This window comes from Trichomonas vaginalis, chromosome IV, assembly GCF_026262505.1.
Source record: "Trichomonas vaginalis G3 chromosome IV, whole genome shotgun sequence".
Lineage (NCBI taxonomy): Eukaryota > Parabasalia > Trichomonadida > Trichomonadidae > Trichomonas > Trichomonas vaginalis.
Window position 1 is genome coordinate 22,013,153 of NC_067206.1, and position 16,685 is coordinate 22,029,837.

General features: G+C 34.7%; 6 protein-coding genes and 1 pseudogene across 7 annotated transcripts, besides 11 other annotated features; 2 read left to right on the forward strand and 5 right to left on the reverse strand.

Moving 5' to 3' along the window:
• Positions 1-16,375: part of a mobile genetic element that runs on past the window's edge.
• Positions 338-893, reverse strand: TVAGG3_0144800 (KilA, N-terminal/APSES-type HTH, DNA-binding family; the record flags this gene model as incomplete). The annotated part of the gene is made up of 1 exon (XM_051224427.1): positions 338-893. A coding segment is annotated over one exon (556 nt), but the record flags the coding sequence as incomplete, so codon positions are not given.
• Positions 1,852-2,517, reverse strand: TVAGG3_0144810 (uncharacterized protein; the record flags this gene model as incomplete). The annotated part of the gene is made up of 1 exon (XM_051224428.1): positions 1,852-2,517. One exon carries the CDS (start codon positions 2,515-2,517, stop codon positions 1,852-1,854), a length of 666 nt encoding a protein of 221 aa, XP_051109414.1.
• Positions 3,848-3,956: a mobile genetic element.
• Positions 4,099-4,207: a mobile genetic element.
• Positions 4,349-4,457: a mobile genetic element.
• Positions 4,599-4,707: a mobile genetic element.
• TVAGG3_0144860 lies at positions 5,572-6,807 on the reverse strand (annotated as a pseudogene). The gene has a single exon. A coding segment is annotated over exon 1 (1,236 nt).
• Positions 6,808-6,835: a terminal%2Cinverted (terminal inverted repeat of MuDR-2B_TvMULE3 transposon ID:TVAGG3_0144870).
• Positions 6,808-8,218: a mobile genetic element.
• Positions 8,189-8,218: a terminal%2Cinverted (terminal inverted repeat of MuDR-2B_TvMULE3 transposon ID:TVAGG3_0144870).
• Positions 11,158-11,364: a mobile genetic element.
• Positions 12,313-12,927, reverse strand: TVAGG3_0144890 (uncharacterized protein; the record flags this gene model as incomplete). The annotated part of the gene is made up of 1 exon (XM_051224429.1): positions 12,313-12,927. One exon carries the CDS (start codon positions 12,925-12,927, stop codon positions 12,313-12,315), a length of 615 nt encoding a protein of 204 aa, XP_051109415.1.
• TVAGG3_0144900 (uncharacterized protein) lies at positions 12,953-13,354 on the forward strand (the record flags this gene model as incomplete). The annotated part of the gene is made up of 1 exon (XM_001314313.1): positions 12,953-13,354. One exon carries the CDS (start codon positions 12,953-12,955, stop codon positions 13,352-13,354), a length of 402 nt encoding a protein of 133 aa, XP_001314331.1.
• TVAGG3_0144910 (uncharacterized protein) lies at positions 13,776-14,204 on the reverse strand (the record flags this gene model as incomplete). Its single annotated transcript, XM_051224430.1, has 1 exon — positions 13,776-14,204. The coding sequence occupies one exon, from the start codon at positions 14,202-14,204 to the stop codon at positions 13,776-13,778; it is 429 nt and encodes a 142-aa protein (XP_051109416.1).
• On the forward strand, positions 14,254-14,841 carry TVAGG3_0144920 (uncharacterized protein; the record flags this gene model as incomplete). Its single annotated transcript, XM_001314312.2, has 1 exon — positions 14,254-14,841. A coding segment is annotated over one exon (588 nt), but the record flags the coding sequence as incomplete, so codon positions are not given.
• Positions 15,864-16,375: a terminal%2Cinverted (terminal inverted repeat of Maverick-1B transposon ID:TVAGG3_0144710).
• A 306-nt stretch (positions 16,376-16,681) lies between these two features.
• Positions 16,682-16,685: part of a mobile genetic element that runs on past the window's edge.

Sequence of the window (16,685 nt, forward strand, 5' to 3'; positions counted from 1 at the left end):
AGCGTTTTGTTTTTATCATGGTTTTCTCCACTATGGTTCTAACGTGGCACCCGACGAGATTTTTTTCATTCTTCCTCTTTGAAGTTATCGAAATATTCTGTTATTTTTTCCTTCAGTAATGTTAAGTCTTCTTTGAATGTAAGTATTGTGCAACCTTTGATGTCATAGTGTGTTTGAGGAAGTGTGTCTTGAACTATCTGTTTAACATCTTCATTCGGTGTCATTGAAATCGGTAAGTTTTCACGATAGAACCAATTTCTGTCAGATTTGTAAATCTTAGCAAGGTCGTAAAAGCTTTTGTTGTTTCTTCTGACTAAATGCAACATAACCATGTCACTGTCTTCTTCTTTCTCCAACTCTTCAGTATATATCATATACTTATAACTCTTTTCCTTTCCTTTTGGTACTGAACGTGGTATTCTTTTCTGTATGCTTTTGTCTTTGGATTCAATGACTTCATCTTTTGCATGAAATTTCTTTTCCATATCTTCACGTTCTGCTTTATATAGTTCATCTAACATCATGAAAATATAACAAGCATAACGAGGTGAAGCCCACATTGCTACAGCATTTACTAAAAGTCTATGAACATAATAACCTTTCAAACCAGGTGCCAAATTCTTGCGATTTTCGAATGGAATCTCTTCCCTCGGTTTTCCGAGGGAAGCAATCATATGAGGAAATTCTTCTAAAAGTTCTTTTGTCTGTTGGTTTTCAAACCAATGATAGGCTTGCTTTGTAGAACGAAGAGCATTCATTATACTTTGCATCTGGTACATATCGTCTTTGACCGAACGAATGAGTCTCAATTGTTTGTTATACTGTATGTATTCATATTCTTCATTAATGGCTTCATGAACGATAGCAGTTGTTGTGTTCTCTGTTGTTGACATATCTGTCTTTATATTCCGGATAAAAAAAAATATTTTATAAAAAACTAACTTTATTTTTCTGTGTTAAAGAAATGTTAAAAATTCATGGTTACATATGTGAAAAGAAGTCACGAACAAATGAAGGTCATAAGATTCAGCACATAATTCTGAATTGAATGGTGTGTCATACATGTCAAACCGTCACGAATTGAAGGAGATACGAGACTATAAAGATTTTGGATATTTTCTGACACACACCCTGAGGGAAAAGTGACAAAACACAACGATAGAAAAAGTGACAAAATGAGAGAAAGTTGTTCCCCGACCAAAATGCAATCATGTTGAAAAGTGACATTTGTAAAGTTGGACGATAGAATTTCCTGAAAAAGTGCAAGACTTGTCTTGAATCAGGACAAGATTTGTCTTGAAAAAATACAAGACTTGTTCTGAAAAAATACAAGACTTGTCTTGAATCAGGACAATTGTTCTCAAATTTGAGAACTTTACAAGAAAAACTGACTAAAAAGTGCAAGTCTTGTTCTGAATCAGGACAAGATTTGTCTTGAAAAAATACAAGACTTGTTCTGAAAAAATACAAGACTTGTCCTGATTCAAGACAAAACTTTACAAAATGTAAACTTTACATAACCGTTTCTATCGTACATGATATTTAGTTGACATTGTAAACTATCTTCATGTAAAGTATGGCGGTTTGAAACCATCGGGAACCTTCACTTTTTTGACGAAGTGCGAATCTTCACTTTGTGTCATGATGCAAAAATAATGAGTTCATTTACTCACAATATTTTTGTACAAAATGTAAACTTTACATAACCGTTTCTATCGTACATGATATTTACTTGACATTGTAAACTATCTTCATGTAAAGTATGGCGGTTTGAAACCATCGGGAACCTTCACTTTTTTGACGAAGTGCGAATCTTCACTTCGTGTCATGATGCAAAAATAATGAGTTCATTTACTCACAATATTTTTGTACAAAACGACCCCAAACTTTTAACTTCTTTTCTGCAGCTTCTAATGCTATCTTAGCGAGTTCATATTCTCTAAATTCTCTCTTTAAATCTTCTTGTTCCCATTGGTCTAGTTCGTATGGAGAATCTCTATAACCATAACATATCTCACGTTCATGTTCTAATTGTTTTTCGCACATTTTTCCAACTTCTTGTTCGAACAAAGGTTTAGCATTCTCTACTGTATCTTCGAGTTCTTCTTCATCTAACTTCTCATGAACTTTCTTGTCTATGGAGTCCATAATATCTTTGACATAAAATGCATACTTTACAGAGCACCATTCAGCAACAAAATGAACGAAGTCAGGATGTATGTAAATACCTTTGAATTCATTTATAACACCCTTAGTAAGCTCATAAAATGCTTGTTTTGAGGTCGAGCCACTTTTGGCTCGACCGTATTCTTTCAACCAAAACTCAAGAATTTCCTGCATTTTAGCACTATTGAGAAATCTGTTTAAATGGTTTAACTTTCCTGCTTCTCTTGCCATCTTTGTTGCATTTATATAACCATCCTTGTCTCTACGTAAGACTTCAATACCGTTATAAGTGCCTTTTGTGAATGTTTCGCCATTAGATTTGTTAGTGAATGTTTTTGCTTCGACTGACATTTCTGTTCTTACCTACAAGATAAAAAATTAGAAAAAAAATAAAACTAACGTTATTTTTTCTGTCTTAAGGAAATTCATGAGGGTAGAAATGAGGTTAGAAAAGTGGTTAGAAAACGTGTTAGATCTAACATTCTAACATAAACTTTATTTTTGGTGTAAATAAATGGTACCATTAATGATATCATGACTGTTCTCGTTCATGTCTGATTTACATCTAATGAAAAAGTTTAGAAGAATTTTCTTATTCTTTCTGGCATATTTTTTGTCTTTCCAGTACTCCCGCTCTAATGGTCCCAGATGTGTTGGCTTCGACTCTCTCAAGTTCTTAGATGGTATAACATCTTCAACGCCTCCTTCATATCTTACTTTATAAGTGTCATCGTTTGTGTTATAGCCAAGTATTTCAATAACCACTCCTCGCTTTGCTTCGTCAATGGTTTCAGCAAGTTTGCCATTACTACTTTCGACTAATTTATGACGAGGATAAAACGCAATAGAGTCGTCGGCAGCTTTTATAAGATATCCATTACCTTGCGTAGAGTCTACGATATAATAATTTCGACTTAACCTTAAACGTTTCTTTGTCAACGGTTTGTCGTCAAGAACTACACGAACTTTTGTACCAGGAATGAGGGTAAATTGTGTTGAATTTCTGATATTTTGTGTTTGGCTTCGTTTCTTTTGTATATACTTTTCTTCTTGTTGTTGTGTCATTGAATTTGGTGTATGTCCTGTTGTAGAATGTGTTGAGGAATTATATACTTCGAGAAAGTGTTTCATTGTTTCTTCGGTAAAGTCTCGCTCTTGGTTTAAATCTCTGAGCGTTCTTATGAAGCGGTTAATGATGCCGAGTATGTTATGGTTATGGTCTTCAGTAGTGTAGTGAGTTATGTTATGCTTAATGAGAAATTCTGTGATTTCATTGCTGAGGTATGCACTGTCTTGGTCTGATGTTAAAGTACTTGGGCTATGTTCTGCTACAAACTTTTGTAAAACTCTTAACACTTCACGAGTTCCTTTATTTTTCATTATATACGCAAAAGCTTTGCGAGTGTTAACATTAATGAAGCTGAGGAATGGTTTATGTCCTCCTTTTCTGCTTTGAATGAGAGTGTCAAATTGGTATGCGTCAGGAGTGTTGGAGTAAATTGGTAAAAAGTAGTCGTCTTATATACGAAAAAAAGAGATCTGACATTGTGTCAGATCTCAGTAAAAGTGACATTTACATGTCAAAAAAATAGAATGAGTTTAAGTAATTAAAATTGAGGGTGAGAGTAGTATTGTATGAAATAATATCTCTCACCCTCCAATTCATCCTATGGCGCCGAAAAAATTTTGGTGAAATGCGACCACATTTCACCAAAATTTCTCGGCGCCATATAGAGAACTAGAGCCTGTGAGGTACTGATACTATCCATGTACCTCGCAGGCTCTAGTTCCAAGCCAAAATGGCTAAAAATTGCCCGCAATTGTTCACATTGCGGGCAATTTTTAGCCATTTTGGCTGGGAATTGGAGGGTGAGAGTAGTATTGTATGAAATAATATCTCTCACCCTCCAATTCATCCTATGGCGCCGAAAAAAATTTTGGTGAAATGCGACCACATTTCACCAAAATTTCTCGGCGCCATATAGAGAACTAGAGCCTGTGAGGTACTGATACTATCCATGTACCTCGCAGGCTCTAGTTCCAAGCCAAAATGGCTAAAAATTGCCCGCAATTGTTCACATTGCGGGCAATTTTTAGCCATTTTGGCTGGGAATTGGAGGGTGAGAGTAGTATTGTATGAAATAATATCTCTCACCCTCCAATTCATCCTATGGCGCCGAAAAAATTTTGGTGAAATGCGACCACATTTCACCAAAATTTCTCGGCGCCATATAGAGAACTAGAGCCTGTGAGGTACTGATACTATCCATGTACCTCGCAGGCTCTAGTTCCAAGCCAAAATGGCTAAAAATTGCCCGCAATTGTTCACATTGCGGGCAATTTTTAGCCATTTTGGCTGGGAATTGGAGGGTGAGAGTAGTATTGTATGAAATAATATCTCTCACCCTCCAATTCATCCTATGGCGCCGAAAAAATTTTGGTGAAATGCGACCACATTTCACCAAAATTTCTCGGCGCCATATAGAGAACTAGAGCCTGTGAGGTACTGATACTATCCATGTACCTCGCAGGCTCTAGTTCCAAGCCAAAATGGCTAAAAATTGCCCGCAATTGTTCACATTGCGGGCAATTTTTAGCCATTTTGGCTGGGAATTGGAGGGTGAGAGTAGTATTGTATGAAATAATATCTCTCACCCTCCAATTCATCCTATGGCGCCGAAAAAATTTTGGTGAAATGCGACCACATTTCACCAAAATTTCTCGGCGCCATATAGAGAACTAGAGCCTGTGAGGTACTGATACTATCCATGTTCCTCGCAAGCTCTAGTTCAAGCCAAAATGGCTAAAAATTGCCCGCAATTGTTCACATTGCGGCAATTTTTAGCCATTTTGCTGGGAATTGGAGGGTGAGAGTAGTATTGTATGAAATAATATCTCTCACCCTCAATTCATCCTATGGCGCCGAAAAAATTTTGGTGAAATGCGACCACATTTCACCAAAATTTCTCGGCGCCATATAGAGAACTAGAGCCTGTGAGGTACTGATACTATCCATGTACCTCGCGGCTCTAGTTCCAAGCCAAAATGGCTAAAATTGCCCGCAATTGTTCACATTCCCATCTTTTGTTGGTAAGACGAAGAATATGAAATAAATTATGAAGAAGATAATGATGAATAAAATATCACTTTTTATATTTTTGACACGTAAGTTGTCACTTTTCTGTCAAACGTTTTTATGTTTTCGTATATAACGTCGTAAGGGTTTATTTTTGTTTGATGTACAACATTTTTGTCAAAGAACTTTTTTCACTTCAGCTCTGTTAGTAAATCCCCAACTTTTTGCTGCTCATTGAACTTCTTAAATGACCTCCATGGATGTTGTTCGAATACTTCTTTCAAGCTCATTTATGTAAAGTTAAAGATTTTATTCTAGGCTCAGCGCGTTCATTGAACGCGGTACCATGCGATACAGTCACAAATGGTGGCATATAATCTGCACCGAGCCTGTTGGATTTGTTGTGAAAGTGTGTGAATGATTACCTGTGGTTCCACAGAAAATACCTGTGCTTGAAATCTACTGGGTCACTTGAAATATCATATCTATTCATTCCCTGTCTATCCGAACCTGCTGCAAGATTTGTAAACCTCTTTTTGTTATTGAATGTGAATGATTACCTGTTGTGTTGTAGTTCCTGTATGAGTGTGCGGTGGAAGGTTTGCTTCTTTAATTTTCTTCGAACCTCCTGTTTGCTTTGAATATCTAGCACAGTATAAGAATTTATCTACAATCTGCTTCCACGTACCAAAACCCAGAACTGTTTCTGGATTTGTTGAGTTCATTGACGTATAAATAGAACCAACATGATATAATGTTTGAAGAATTTCTGTCTTTAATGTTTGAAGCTCTGTTTTGTCTGCTTTCTTATCTAACATTGTTGGTAGTTCATATGCTTCAAAGTTTCTGGCATGATCTTCGATATTCCTGCAACTGTTATCTAAATTGTTAAGAGTATCTTTTACGCTTGTACTTGGATTTTCTAATGGTGCACTTGAACCAAGGGTATAGTTCAATATTATGTCGTCTGCTCTAACAGTAGTGAAGGATTCATGTGTATGGTTCTTGTCAGCTTTATTATCATATAAATCTTGAGCAGTGAATTTAACATTATTTTCATCGTCCATGACATAAACATTTTTACAGCTAATTTCTTTCTTCGTTGTTATGTTTTCATTCGATGTTAAACCTTGTGGAAAGTTAGGAGGTTTATAATATAATGCAGCCGCGTGCGACGTGACTCCGCCCTCCCCACCAGTTCCGCCAACCGTTCCTTCAATACTTTCTATAGCAACAGTTGAGAAGGAGTTATGTGTATGATTTTTGTCTGCTTTCTTATCTAACATTGTTGGTAGTTCATGTGTTTCAAAGTTTCTGACATGACCTTCAATGTTCATACATTTGTTATTTAAGGAGTTTAGTGTATCTTTTACGCTTGTACTTGGATTCTCTAAAGGTGCACTTGAACCAAGAGTATAGTTCAATATTATGTCGTCTGCTCTAACAGTAGTGAAGGATTCATGTGTATGGTTCTTGTCAGCTTTACTATTTAATGTAGCTTGAAGTTCATTTATATCGGAGATATTGTGTTTATGAGATTTCAAAACTTTGTTCGTTGCGTCAAGGAAACAATAAGAATTACCGAAAAAGTGACAAAACATCAAAAACAGGGAGGGGGTCTCAATTTTTATTACTTATATTATTTTACAATATTTATATAAATACTCTTTATAATATATTTTACTATAAAATTATACCTCAAATTCAAATATTTAAAATATTATTTACATAATTATCTCAAAATTATATTTTTATATATTATTTTTCATATGTATAAATCATATAATCTATATCTATGCAAATCTCATCTAAATTTTTTTGAAACAAACCGCTACCATTTTATAATGGTCCATCTTAAATTCATCATAAATTCTGGTACATGTTAGTACCAGAGTCTTCAATCTCAAACACTCTGGTCCAACATGTACCAGACGCGAGTTTCCAATGCCCTCGTACGATTTTCTATTAAGATCTTCTTGAATGAGAAGGTCTTCATAGAAACTCGTACGAGGGCTTCTCTTTTAAATACTCTGGTACCTGCTGGTATCGGAGTCGACTTACAGCCCTTTCCCCATTTTGAAGCTGGGGAAAGTTTTCAAGCAATGAAAGGGAAGCTCTCGCTATGAGTGAAAATCTAGAATTTTTACCTCATAGCGAGTAATCCTTTGTTAATTGCTTGAAACTTTCTTCAAATTATCAAAATTCGAGGAAAGTTTCCTTGCTTCAAAGTAGAGATGGAGCCCTTTGAGCCACTGCATATAGGTCAGTGACTCAAAATACTCCATCTCTACTAGACATCGCCAAAATTTGGGTCGCAATCTTTGAAATGCGACGCAAGTTTGGGCAATTTCGCGAGGGACTTGCTCCATTTGGGGGCATAGATTCACACTCTATGCACCAGATGGAACAATTCTTTCGCTGACAGCGGGAAACTTTGTCTGAATAGTTTAACATTCAGACAAAGTTTCCCGCTGTCAGAGAGGGAATGGAAGGGTAAGAGGTATATATTCATAATGTATACCTCTTACTCTTCCATTCCCTCAAGAAAGTTCAAAAAACTTGGGTGCAATCAGTTCTGATTGCACCCAAGTTTTTGAACTTTATATAAGGAATTGTTGGCTATGATGTACTGATTCATGAATCAGTACATCATAGCAACAATTCCTTCGCAAACAGTGGGAAACTTTGTCTGAATAGTTTAACATTCAGACAAAGTTTCCCGCTGTCAGGGAGGGAATTAGAGTGTGGGAGATATATAGATAGACTATAAATCTCTCACCCTTTAATTCCCTCAAGAAAGTTCAAAAACTTGGGTGCAATCAGTTCTGATTGCACCCAAGTTTTTGAACTTTATATAAGGAATTGTTGGCTATGATGTACTGATCATGAATTTTAAATTGTCACTTTTTAAGTGTTACTCCCTATTGAAAGTGTCACTTTTTTGACTGTCACTTTTTCGGAAATTCTTATATACTCTTGTCAGCTTTACTATTTAATGTAGCTTGAAGTTCATTTATATCGGAGATATTGTGTTTATGAGATTTCAAAACTTTGTTCGTTGCGTCAAGTTCATCTTTGTCAGCTTTACTTTTAATAGCATCTTCAACGGTTATTTTTGTCTTAACTCTCAATGTAAATCTTGGTTCAACTAATACACCGTTAACAGAGAAAGTAGAGGCATAAATTTCATCGTTATAACCAAATGCTTCTGGTGCTTTACCTGTGTCATACTGTACAGTACAGCGTATATCATAACCTTTAGCACGAATGAATTTATATCTTCTTTCATTAACATCTTCAGTGCTTATTTGTTCATCCTGTGTTAAATATCCATGGTAGTCCGTTATAATCTGTTCGTCTGAACTTATATAATGAACATGGTTTTTATCTGCTTTTTCGGCTAATTTCTCTTCTATCTCATTTATTTCAAGTTCATGCCTACCACCACCTCCCGAAGAAGTATTTTTCTTCAGCTCTTGAAGAACGTCCACTTCGCCATCTTTAGTGTCAATAATGAGACTTTGTGTTAAAACCTTTCCTGTCTTAATGGATGTTTGTAAAACTTCTTCTTCACCGTGTTCGGGGTCATGGTCGTCATCATATCTTGTGAAATCAGAGATGTTGTCATACATTAAGCATATCTGTCTCAAAAGTTCTGCTATTTGAAACTGGAACGAAAGATATACAGAACTTTCATCATCTCCTAAAGTCAAGTCTGCTTTCTTAAGTATTTCTTGAATGTATGCAATGAGAACAGAGTACCTTGGAAAATATTCGAACAATATTTCATTAGCTGTTGGTTTTGGTGGTTCTTCTGGAGTTTCTGTTGTTTCAGTTCCTTCTGTAGGTTCTGTTGGAGTTTCTGCATCTCTTGACTTCAATGCTCTTGCTCTCAAAGACCTAAATGTTAGAGCACCAGGTTTTACAAAGGACTTTATAAATGCTTTAATAGTTCCTGGTAAGTTATTGTTAGCATTAAGTAAGTTCCTTATGCTTCCATCATGTACGTCCATAGCACTATGTAAAAAATCTATACTCTTCTTGTAGTCAGCAATAGACTGACTGTGATTTTTTAAAGATTTGTCAATACCTTTAAGCCAATCTTCATGCATGTCTGATACTGAGCCAAGAATATCATTTGCTTCCTTTAGTGTATTTTGTGCTTCTCGTAAAGTATCCAATCCCGTACGTGCATTGTTTGCTATACGTCTTACAGTATCTATTTGACTCCTTGTTTCTTGCATCCAACCAGATAAAGTTTTAATAGTATCCGAACCATTTGAAATGAAGTTCAAAGCATTTTTAACGTCATCTAAAACTTCTTCACCAAGTACTGCCCATATCTTTCCGATTTGGTATTTGAAGAACTCCATATGAAGCAGCTGTTAAACAGTATTTATAAGGTTCCATATCCATGATTTAGCAGTTTTTCCATCCTTTCCATCTTCACCATTCAAACCGTTTTCGCCTTGAGGTCCTTGTATTCCTTGTATTCCTTGTATTCCTTGTGGTCCTTGAGGTCCGGTGTCACCCTTCTCTCCTTTCAGTTCATCTTTATGTTCGTTATAATATTCTAATGTCATAAGGTGTACATCATTACTGCTACCAGCAACGCCGAGAATTTGTTTCTCATTCATGACTAAATTCTTTAGGCATTTAATGTTGTCGTCAAATCGAAAGCTCTTTAACAATTCAATGAGAACATTTAATACTTTCACTAATGAGGCATCTACTGTAGAATTTATATATTGCACCGTTCCATCATTTATGATGGGAACCTTGCTTGTTGTAATGAATGGGTCATAAGTGTTAAAAGTATCGAAATCAATGACTTTTTTAGTTTTTCCATCGTCAATGACTAAATCATTGCCTTCAATGGTTAAAGTTGAGTTTTCGTTTACTAGTTCATGTGCTCTTCTTGCTTCATTTGTTTCATACGCATATGCAGCAATAGTCATATTTTAATGAGAATAAAATGTTGTTCTATTTGCAAAGTACAGACCCAAACGAATACGGGACAGTAAAGCTACAAACAAACTTAGGTCTTCAGAATGAAGCGCTTGCTTTCAGAGTTGTTGACTTCAATACTATCGCAACTTTTGTCATAACAGATGAAACAGATTTCATAGAGATTGAAATAGATGACAAAAGAAGTGTTATAACATTTCCTAATAGAGCTGGGTATAGAATAGATAAAATTGCTGGAGTCATAGATACTCTCATAAATGAAGAAACTATTGACAACATATGTCTCATACCGAAATGGCTCACAAAAAAGGTGACATTTTTGGCGCCAATAATTTGATTTTTCTGATTCTTTCTATTTAGATATATTTATTTAATATTCATATTCCTTTATATTGCCTCATATTATTTCCCATTTTTAATCATATTATACAAATCTTTAATAATTTTTAATGTTTTGAGCTTCAAAATCTTGTTCTAACTATTTTCATTCATATATCCTAGAAAAAATTAAAAAGTTTTTTAGAAATAAAAATGTTTGTATGTAAAGTATTGAAAATATTCTAGATGAGAAGACATTCTCCAGAAGAGATTGATATTGATTGGCTTTGTGAAGCCATCACAAAATCAAATAATGGAGTTAAGTTAACTGATATTTGCGCGAAAGCTAAAATAAATCATGAAGGCAGAGTTATATATAATCATACTATCTTAAAGTATTCCTAGAAATTTCCAAAATTAACCGAAATATAACTGGACAGAATTACTATTTTCGAGATAAAATTCATATGGAAATACTAATTCATAACGCTTTATGTTATATAAAATTTAATTTATAAAAATTTCAAAATAAATCAAATTTAACACAATGAATATAACTGCAATCGAGGTTTTTGACGATTGATTCTTACGAGAAGTTTTCCAAACTTTGAATTAATGTCTTGACATTAACTCAAAGTTTGGAAGTCTAATAAGGGGAATTGTAGGCTATGAGGTACTGATTATATATCAGTGCCTCATAGCCTGCAATTCCCATTAGAAATCGGAGAAACTTTGTCCGCATAACTTATGATGCGGACAAAGTTTCTCCCATTTCTACTTAGAATGAAAGGGCAAGAGGTATATAGGTACACTATATATCTCTTGCCCTTTCCTTCTTACCTAAAGACTTCCAATCTTATTTTTTTTCCAATTTTTCCCCTAAATTTAAATCTTATATAATATAAATAAAATGCATAATATCAATCACAAAAATTAATGTTTATTTTTTTAATTAAAATTGCCGCGCAATTTAAGGTTTTCTGTCACTTTTTTGTGAGCCATTTCGGTACGAAACACTATTGACAACATAGATGTCGAACTCTCTTCTGAGGGAACATTGAAGTTCAGCAGCGAGAAAGAGTTTAAGATACCAAGAATGAGTCATAGAGTACAACTTCTTTTGGGTGCATACCATATGACATTTCCTTTGAAAAGTGTTGACAAAACGATTGAGATGAAATCTGTTCCATACGTATGTTATGGTAATTGTTTGTACATTAAGTCAAAAATAGCTAATGTCACAGGTATTTCAGGAGTTAATAGTAAAGGTTCAGTAGAATATAAGTCTTTCTGTTATGCAGTCAATTCAATGTTCATTCCAAACGTTCCTGTCATAGCAACTCATTTAGGTAAATGAGTTCGCATTAGTCCTCATAATTTGAAAGACATGCAATTCAGACTTGTTGACTTTCAAGGAGAGCCTGTAGAACTGAAGGCACCAGTGCGAATGACTGTTGAAGTTGACTTTTTAGAAAATATTAAATGCAACAGCTTACAAGAGAACTCAGAGCTAAAAATATAAAGTATGAATGTTATGTATTAGGTCATGAACTTTGGTTGTTGCTGTTTGATGAAACAAATGAGTTAGTTATGTCAGTCAAGAGAACAGAAAAATATTGTGTTAGTGAAAACTGCACCAAGTCAATAAGATTAGGTTTGCATTATGAAGATGAGTTCGATACTGTTGAAGAAGTTTTGGACAGATATTACAAATTGCTAACTTGAAATTTTTTGACTGACGGCGCAAAGCGCCAAGATGGGCTCAAAGAGCCCTCCTGACTGCTTTAATTTACTAAAACATATTTAAGACATAATTTATAGTAAGTAGATAGTTTTGTATACTCGTTCGAATATTTATACTTAAACTCAACTCCTGTAGTTCCTGGTGTTTCAATGATGCGGATGTTACCTATTTTCATGAATAGTGGAGTTTGACCACAGCATTCGATTTCAGGGTCGAGATAGTCAATGACACTTTGTTTCCCTGTTATTCGTGAGATAACATTTTCAAGGTCCTCCTTTGTTAGAATTATTTGGTTCTTACTTATAAGATTTGTCAAAAGCTTCTTATCGTCTTTGAGTAAAATTGTTTGGTATAACTGAAGAAGGTAATGGTCTACGTTATCTGAAGGATTTGTTTGAACATTTGTGTAAGGGTTGTCGTTGGATTCTCTTGAAAGAACTTGGTCCAGTGGTGGATACTCTAACTTAACATCTGATGTAGCGTTAGCGTTTGAAGCTGTGTTTAAATTCACCGACTTAAGATCTGGTTCTTTTTCTTTCAAACACTCCGAACTATAGTTCTTTATGACAATATTGTTTGTCGTTCGTGAGTCAACATTTGATGTTGGTTCAATTGGAACATTAACGGCACCAGCTAAGATGGATTTGCTTCTCATTTCATATAGAATAAAAACCTTTTATATGTATGAAATGAATAATATACTCGACAAGGGTTTGAATGTAAAGCTAACGAATGAAAATATTGTTGAATTCACTGAGACAGGAGCTGTGTATAAAGATGTAGAACTACTGAACAAAAGAGCAAAGGGAAGAAGCAGGAATATGAACAAAGGGTGGAAGCCTATAAAAATTTATGTCAATGATGGCTCAGGAGGTTCAAACATAAAGTATGCAGAAAGTTATAGAGTTTATGCTCTCAAGGGAGAGAAGCCTTCATTTAAGAACAGCTATTCTAACACATATCCTCAAAAGCTAACGGATGGGGAAGTGGATGATATGAATGACAGCAAAAATATTAACAGAAATGGCGACAGAGATGCATGGAATTTGTTTACCATCAGTCAATTGAAGGTTAAACTTTAAAACAATGTTGGTCGTTCCCATGGAATATTTTTGACTTTAATGGTATTAGTCATGATATGAATCTCAAGGTATGAACGAGGAGAGATGAGAGACTTATATGCTTCCCAAATTTCTTCAAAAGGTAATGTTATACCTGACTGTTTCCAAATGAGTTCAATGTCATAGCGTGAGAAACCTTGAAAGATAACGAAGTCAGTTATGAGACGTTTTATGTTTAAAGCTAAAAACCTCCATGTTTGCATAAGTATTGCTACAGTTAAATGGTAATGTCTGACTTTAGTTATGATGTTAGCTAATGGTGAGTCTGGTTTTGACACTAAACCTTTTCCGGCGAAGTCGTCACAAACGAGCAGAGTGTTTGAAGGATACTTTTTGAAGGGGTATTTTGAAAGTTTTGATAGAATGTAGTTTGTAAGTCGTTTCATATCGTAAACTCCTGAGTATTGACGTAAGTGGTGTTTGTCAATAATTCTTTCCATCTCCTCAGAAGTCTTTTGCATCCTGACTGTATAAATTCAACGATGGCATAATATTTCCTCTTACGTCGAATGTAACGTTGAAGAAATTCAATGAGTTCACTGTCTGGAACTTTAACGACAGAGGCTTGAACTTTTGACATAAATGTTTTCGCTGTTGAGTCCATAGAGTCTGAAGTTGCTGATATAATGATTTGGTCATAATATGAGTCATTTCCTAAACGTTCTGTTATGAGTATATGACGAATGAGGTTAAATGTCTTACCTGAACCCATCTTTCCACAATAGAAATACACACCATTTGAACAGAACTCATAATCTTTGCTGAAAGGAAGAATAAGAGAAGAGTTAAGTTTGTCTGTAGTTTCATTCATGTCTTCATCTACGTCATGTATTAAATGCTTCATTTTATCTCCATTAAAAATGCAAGTCAGAAATATTCAGAACATAGCACCGAGTCTAACTGACAAGAGTATAAAGATATACTATGAACACGTTATGATGAAACCAACCAAAATTCAAGAAAGTCAGTATACTTATGAATATCCAAGACACTGGGTAGAGTATGTAGGAGGTGAGAAAGCTATTGAAATCAGACAGGTTCGAAGTATTCCAGCAGGAAGAACAATATTATTGAAGAACTTTAATGTTTTGAGATATAATGATGAAACAAAGAAGCAAGATAGTTTCCCTGTTGCTGTGTATGTGAACTTAGATACAGGAGATGACATGAAAGTTTTTAATACAAAGCTTCAAACGGTAGTGAGAGAACAACTGACTGCGGAAGGACATCCATTACCTTCAGAAGTTACCATAGCATATAATTTTGAAACAAACTCAATAGATTTTAAAGTCATCTCTGCAAAGAAGTCAGGTTTTACATTTAATGAAGCAGATGTATATTCGAATGAAAACTTCAAAGCTATTGCATGGTTAGATAATGACGATTGCTTTAAGAAAATATTTAAATACAGTGACTCAACGATGTCAATAGATGACCTTCGTGGAATGTTACCATCGACGTTTACAGTAGAAGGTTCAGCAGGATTGCTTACAAGATTGTCAATTGGTGGTATTTGGTCTCGTGAGAACATTGTTATAAAATCCAGTATAAGTGAATTTGCTGAAGAATCTATATTATGTCTTTCAAACTACATGTATTCGCCGCCAAAGCATTATAGTATAACAAACTTTGTCAGTAAGTTTAACATAAGACTTGTCGAACCTTCTTCAATGAAAGATGTTGTGCTACCCAAAGACGGAAAGGATGGACTCATTATTGAGATGATTTTAATAGCATATTAAATGAGCTTGTTCTTGAAGGTCATTCATGATGAAATAACTGTTGTAGAAGATGTTAGCAATTGTTCAGACATTTTGAAGCGTATAGATGATATAAGAAATAAGTTAGATAGACCGCAAAGCGGTGAGGGCGAAGCCCGTGAGAACGCTTATGTTTCATTGACTTTCTCCAGTAACGAGAACTTTTATGAGATAATATTGAAGAGAGATGATTTTAATATGGGGTAAATGGTAGTTTGGGCAGCTTTAGGCGCAATGGGAACAAAAGCATTAGCATTTGGAGCAAAAGCACTTGGAGCTTATGACGCAGTAAATAAAATGAGTGGAGGAAGGGTTTCAAAGACATTAGACGCAAATAAAGGAAAGATTGGAGGCTGGGTTGCAAAGAAGTTAAGATTAAATAAAATGGGGCTCATAAATAAAGCATCCAATTTGGTTGCGACTGAGTCAGAAAATGCTTTAGGAAAAGACGATGAGTTTGCAAAACACGCAAAAGACTTTAATGACCAGATGAAAGGTGAAACAATGCATTTAAATAGAGTCGATGGAACTAAAGAAAATGTTTCTTCTCCACTAGTAGTTCTTCCGTATGGTCCCTATGGAATGTATGGAAACCATTACGAAAGACCATTTGACCCATTGACTGGTGGAAGTAACTGGTATCATTACGGCCGAAGAAGAAAGACAGTCAAGTTGGAGACAGACGTGAAGAAAGCAACTAAAAAGAAACCAAGGAAGAGAGTTATAAAGCAATGAATTCAACAGGGTGAAAAAACAGGTGAGATCTCACCACTTCACCTAAATCTATTTTTGTGCTATGTTTTCATACGTGTGAGGGTGGTGATATCATTAATTTTTAAGTTTATTTTTTATTTTATTTTTATATAAATGACGAAAACTATTGAGATAACAAACTACAACGGTCATGAGTTCAAGAATTTGTTCTTCGTTCCTCGTGAAAATACATTCTATCAGATACGAGGGAGAAAGGGTAAAGTTAGTTTGAGCGTTTATGAAGGAATGAAGAATGGAAAGTTTATACAAGCATACGATACAAACGGTAAGCGTGTTTCATTAGCTTTGTCAAAACTTACAGGTATAAACTATGACAGTGACTTTGACCTATATGAAGAAGAACGTGAGTCAGAAGATTATGAGCTGTTATATGAAGCACAGCAATGGGAGGAGTTGCAATACTTTTGTAAGTGAGAACGTTTATTTTTACATTAGTGAAGTCGTTTGTTGTTGTGCATGAAAATTCGGTTCACTTCACTTCTGACAAAAGTGACAAGTTTACATGGCAAAAATAGTTTACATGGCAAAAATATATAGGGTATTTTTTTTAAAAGTAGTTATCTTTATATATAAAAATAAAACTTTTGATATATTTGAGTAAATGATTTATTAATTTATTTATTTATTTTTTTTAAATCAAATCATATAAATATATATATATATATAATAGTGAAATAGAACAAGAGATAATTATTGATGATTAAATTGTAGACGAGGATAAAAGTTTAGATAAATTAATAAAATTAGTGTGGAATCAG